General features: G+C 43.6%; 1 protein-coding gene across 1 annotated transcript in view; it reads left to right on the forward strand.

Annotated features, from left to right (window-relative positions):
* kcnt2 (potassium sodium-activated channel subfamily T member 2) overlaps positions 1-4286 on the forward strand; it is a 302520-nt gene extending 298234 nt beyond the window's left edge. Inside the window, 1 exon segment of the mRNA XM_033029131.1 lies at positions 3300-4286. Within this exon segment, the coding sequence (XP_032885022.1) occupies positions 3300-3417 (118 nt within the window). The 3' untranslated portion in view covers positions 3418-4286.
* Positions 4287-6000: the final 1714 nt, after the last annotated feature.

Genomic DNA, 6000 nt, shown 5'->3' on the forward strand with positions numbered 1-6000 from the left:
GGGAAAAGGGGAAGTACAATGGGATCTGGGGGTCCTTGTTCATCAGTCTATGAAAGTAAGCATGCAGGTAACAGCAGGCAGTGAAGAAGGCTAATGGCACGTTGGCCTTTATAACAAGAGGAGTTGAGTATAGGAGCAAAGAGGTCCTTCTGCAGTTGTATAGGGCACTAGTGAGACCATACCTGGAGTATTGTGTGCAGTTTTGGTCTCCAAATTTGAGGAAGGACATTCTTACTATTGAGAGAGTGCAGCGTAGGTTCACAAGGTTAATTCCCGAGATGGCGGGACTGTCATATGCTGAGAGAACGGAGTGAGTGGCTGGGCTTGTATACTCTGGAATTTAGAAAGATGAGAGGGCATCTTATTGAAACATATAAGATTATTAAGGGTTTGGACACGCTAGAGGCAGGAAACATGTTCCGGATGTTGGGTGACTCCAGAACCTGGGGCCACAGTTTAAGAATAAGGGGTAAGCCATTTAGAACGGAGATGAAGAAAAACTTTTTTCACACAGATAGTTGTGAATCTGTGGAAATCTCTGTCTCAGAGCTACATTGGGCTCTTAAAGATAGCGGAGTCAGGGGATATGGGGAGAAGGCAGGAACGGGGTACTAATTGGGAATGATCAGCCATGATCACATTGAATGGCGGTGCTGGCTTGAAGGGCCAAACGGCCTACTCCTGCACCTACTGTCTATTGGAGGAATAAACTCAGTTTAACCTCACCAACAATTCAATGCATTACCGAGGCACACAGCGTAGAACCAGGCCCTTCAGCCCAAGTGGCCCCATCTGCATAAAACCTATTTGTCCATATCCATTTTAACTTTTCCCAATCCGTGTACCTGTCCAAATTGCTATTACACCTACCTGAATGACTTCCTATGCCAGCTTGTTCCACCATACACATTATTAAATCACAATAAATTTCCTTTTTCCATGTTTTGTTTAGTTGAGTTTACTTTAGAGATACAACATAGAACCAGGCCCTTGGGGCCAATGAGTCTACGCCAACTATTGACCACCTGTACACTAGTTCTATCCTATGCACTCCAGACAATTTACAGAAGCCAATTAACTTACAACCCCATACGTCTTTGGGATGTGGGAGGGATCCGAAGCACCCAGGGGAATCCCGCATGTTTACAGGGCAGCCCAGTGGCGCAGTAGTACAGTTGCTGCCTTACATTCTAAAGCCTTGTAGGCTAATTGGCTTCGGTAAAATAATGTAGGGTAGTGCTAGTGTATGGGGTGATCACTGGTTGGCACTGTTGCTCAGACTGGTCTGTTTCCGCACTGTATCTCTAAAGTCTAAAGATACACAGGGAGATCGTACAAACTCCATACAGACAGCATCCATAGTCAGAATCGAATGGCGGTGGACGGTAAACACCTCCAAGACCAAGGAGCTGATTATTGACTTCAGGAGGTCCCATAATGGAGAATACGCCCCAATCTCCATTTACGGGGAAAGTGTGGAGAGAGTGTCCAGCTTTAAGTTTCTGGGCACTCACATTTCTGAGGACCTCACATGGTCCACCAACACCGCTGCGCTGGTCAGGAAGGCACAGCAACGACTGTTCTTCCTGAGGACATTAAAAAAGACTGGTCTGCCCCAACAGCTGCTGACAACGTTCTACCGCTGCACCACAGAGAGCATATTAACGTATGGCATCTCTGTGTGGTATCTCAGTTGCACGGAGGCGGAGAGGAGAGCTCTTCAGCGCCTCGTCCACAGTGCGCAGAAGATTATTGGGACACAGTTACCAGCCTTGGAGGGCATCTACCACACACGGTGCCTCAGGAGGGCCGTCAGCATCCATAAAGACTCCTCACACCTTTGTAACGGACTGTTTGAACTACTTCCCTCCGGCAGACGTTACAAGACCTTCTACGCCCGAACCTCCAGACTCAGAAACAGCTTTATTCCCAGAGCTATAGCGGCTCTGAACCGGCCCTGCTGAATGCCCCCCATCCCCCCTGGACTGTCTCCCTCGGATGGTCACGTCACACAGCTTATTTATTTATTTTTCTTTTCTTTTACATCGGTTGGAAGCTGCATACTAAATCTCGTTGCACTGACGTGCAATGACAATAAAATATATTATTATTATTATTATTAAACTCGTGTCTCTGGCGCTGTAAGGCAGCAACCTACCGCTGCACCATTGTGCTGTGTTATGTGAGTCTAGGGCATGAATAAACTTCTTGAAAATAGCCTTTTGAAGTGATAATATCCCGGAATTGAATTTTCAGAACCATGAGAAATGAGCAAATGTATTAATGGTTCTAAGAATATTTTCAGAATTGAATAATGAGCTTATCCTGAACTAAAGACAATGCGTCTTCAGCAAGTTAATACTTCTATTAGAAAATGATTTGAATGTCAGCCATAACCTGCACAAAACTAAAACCTCGACAATCTGATGGAGTTTAATGCAGAGCAAATAAAGGTTTCAATTATATTGTTTGATATAATTAAGTGTCTGGAATAAGAAAATGCATATTCTAATTTTAGCCTTTATTAATAATGCACGGGAATAGTAAATGTCAAAGCAATTTCCACGCATTATAAGGCACTGGAGCTGTGATCTTCCTCTAGTTTAAATAAGATCATATGTCATTGGGGCAGAATTAAGCCATTCGGCCCATCGAGTCCACTCTGCCATTCAATCATGGCTGATCTATTTTTCCCACTCAACCCCATTCTCCTGCTTTCTCCCCACAACCTTTGACACCCTTACTAATCAAGAATCTATCTATCACCACTTTAAAAATATCCATTGACTTGGCCTCCACTGCCGTCTGTGGCAAAGAATCCCACAAACCCCCCTCCCTCTGACTCAAAAAATCCATCCTCATCTCCTTTCTAAAGGTTTATTCTGAGGCTATGACCTCTAGTCCTAGACTCTCCCACTAGTAGAAACATCCTCTCCACATTCACTCTATCCAGGCCTTTCACTATTTGGCAAGTTTCAATGAGGTTCCCCCTTATCCTCCTAAACTCCAGCGAGTACAAGCCCAGTGCCGTAAAAAAAATCATCATATGTTGACCCAATCATTCCTGGGATCATTCTCGTAAACCTCCTCTGGACCCTCTCCAATGCCAGCACATCCTTCCTCAGATATGGGGCCCAAAATTGCTCACAATACTCCAAATGCGGTCTGACCAGTGCCTTCCAGAGCCTCAGCATTACATTCCTTATTTCTATATTCTAGTCCTCTCAAAATAAATACTATGCTTGCATTTGACATTCCTTTGTCCAATGTAATTTCTCATTCGTCTTCTGTGCCTTCAGCTACCTGATCCGGCCGGATCCTTTGGCTTACGTCCCAAACAGTAAACCCAGTCTCAAGATCAGCGTGTCTGGAAACAGCGAGGGTGGCCGGGATACCAGGGAGAACACCCAGCTTTAATCGACCGCCCTGCACCGTAGGGAAAGACCACGGCCCCAAATCCAACAAGAAGTGTTCTGGCTTTCTCCGCTAACTTAAGAAACTGGATGAGAATCAAGCAGCTTCACGTTAGTGACTTGTTGGACACATTGTGCCTGGGACTAAATTAATTAAACCCAATATGTAGCTTCGTCCCGTGGACAAAGTCACAAGGTGATTCAAGCAAGCCTGAAGCTTTGTATCATTACTGAGCCACATGCTATAATCGTGGCTCTGCTCCTTGAAACACAATAATTAACTCGGAAAACGCACATAGCGGGAAGAAATGCAGTGAGATTAATTCAATTTCTCGCCATCTATCTGTTGCAGGCTATGGAAGTCTAGCAGCAAATTAGTCCACATTTAATATGCACAATGAATGTATCTGTTGGTGGGGGGAAATAAATGAGGTTTACTGGAAGTCAATTAGAAATTAACATATTCTGGTATTAATTTGTAAGTAATCTGCATAAGACGAAGCTAAAAAGTATTGGAAAGGTGCATTTCTCCTTTGTTTGCCCTTTCCGGCTTACTGAATGTAAAGTAGTTATTATTTTCTTGATAAAAAAATAATTTTATAAACTTAAATCAAAGAGCACCTTGAGTCAAAAGAACATTAGGGAGTTTTCCAACCTAATGTAACCATTTCCCAGTGTCAAGCACCCAACGCAACACAGGTGGAGAGACTGTGGTACAGGGTCAGGAATTATCAATGCCGAGATCAGTCACAATGTTGACCTTCACTGACCTCAGTGAACCTTCAAATCTCCTTGAAGTTGAATACCAGTTTCTCAAAAGCATGGGGTTCCCAACCTTTTTCGTCCCATTTACCCCAGGCAACTTTATTAGACCATAACAAAGTTATTTCACTTATTTATGAGCAACTAATGATGAACAGTATATCCATCGACTAATGATGAATAGTATATCCATCAACAGTATACCAGAACCAAACACAGTCAGTCAATGAGAAAAAATATGTACAAATCCAGAATCAACAAATTTACCCCCTGCAGATAAATGTACCTCAGGTTGGGAACCCTTGCCCTAAAGCATCTCCTGTCACTGCAAAAATGACCAACATTTATCAATTAGTTTACTTTAGTTTAGAGATACAGTGCGGAAACAAGCCCTTTGGCCCACCGAGTCCACGCCGACTAGCGATCCTCAACTATTGTTGTCTAAATTTCTCTCCTCCTTGTGACCACGATCTTTCCTGACACACAGATGGATGTTCCATGAGGCATGGATTCAGAACACCTTGTCGGGTTCCAGTCCAACATGGTCCTCTTGCAACTTACACCACTGCTCAACCAAATGGTATCAGCACCAGTGCAGGAATTTGGACCGATAGACTTGCCTTTCGACTTTAGAGATACAGCGCGGAAACAGGCCATTCGGCCCACCAAGTCTGCGCCGACCAGTGATCGCCCCGTATACTAACACAGTAGAGACAATTTGCAATTTTACCGAAGCCAATTAACTTACAAATCCGTATGTCTTTGGAGTGTGGGAGGGAACCAGAGCGCCCAGAGAAAACCCACGTGGTCACAGGGAGAACATACAAACTACATACAAACAGCAGCCGTAGTCAGGAGCAAACCCGGGTCTCTGGCGCTGTAAGGCAGCAACTCTACTGCTGTGCTACTGTTGCAACTTTGATTGATAATTGTAGAATTTGGCTAACACTACTTTTTATAAGAGTGGGCACTCTAAGAGTACAGTAGCTACTAGTTTCATAACAATCAATAATAACAGCTATGATGTGCATTGAATACAACTAAACTGATCACATCTACATGAACTTAAAAGACATTTGGACAGGTACATGGATGGGATAGGTTTAGAGGGATATGGGCAAAACGCAGCCAGGTGGGACTAGTATAGACAGGGCGTGTTGGTCGGCATGGGCAAGTTGGATCAAAGGGCCTGTTTCCCTGCTGTATTAAACTATGACTTTCACAAAAAAGAAAATGGAGACAATGAGCTCTCCCACAATAATCTATTAGGGGCCGAGACCAGAAAGCCTGCACATTAAGCTAGCAGCATGCGGGAACATGGTGTGATTAACAGATGATATACAGAACTCAGTGGCCTATTGCAACAGTCGTCTTACGACTATTGTTGCTCCAATGTAAGTTGCATCTGCTTTGAGTTGGCAGATCAGTATTAATTCTGGACCCTAAAGCCATTACTGTAGCTTTTTAATGCATCTCAAGGCACCCGCGTCCATACAACTGGATGCACTGTTTCACCACTGTTGTTGACAATGTACTCAAATATATCAGACACTGTCCATTCATGAAACTGTTTAAACAACATCAGATTCTGTGGAAGCATCAATAGTTGAAGGACCAATAGTTTAAGTTGTTGTTTGGAATGCTCTTTTATAGTCTTTAAGGAAGAATCTAAAAAGGTATTGCAACCTTGATGTCATAAAGATTGTCCTGTCTCATTTACTGCGTTCCATTTTGATTCAAGTGTTGGTGATCTGTATTTTTCTCCTGGTCTTCTGTTGTGCAACATGACTTTGTTGAGAAGCTGAACTCCAGTTGCCAAATGTCG

The sequence above is a fragment of the Amblyraja radiata genome, chromosome 10 (assembly GCF_010909765.2).
Source record: "Amblyraja radiata isolate CabotCenter1 chromosome 10, sAmbRad1.1.pri, whole genome shotgun sequence".
Classification (NCBI taxonomy): Eukaryota; Metazoa; Chordata; class Chondrichthyes; order Rajiformes; family Rajidae; genus Amblyraja; species Amblyraja radiata.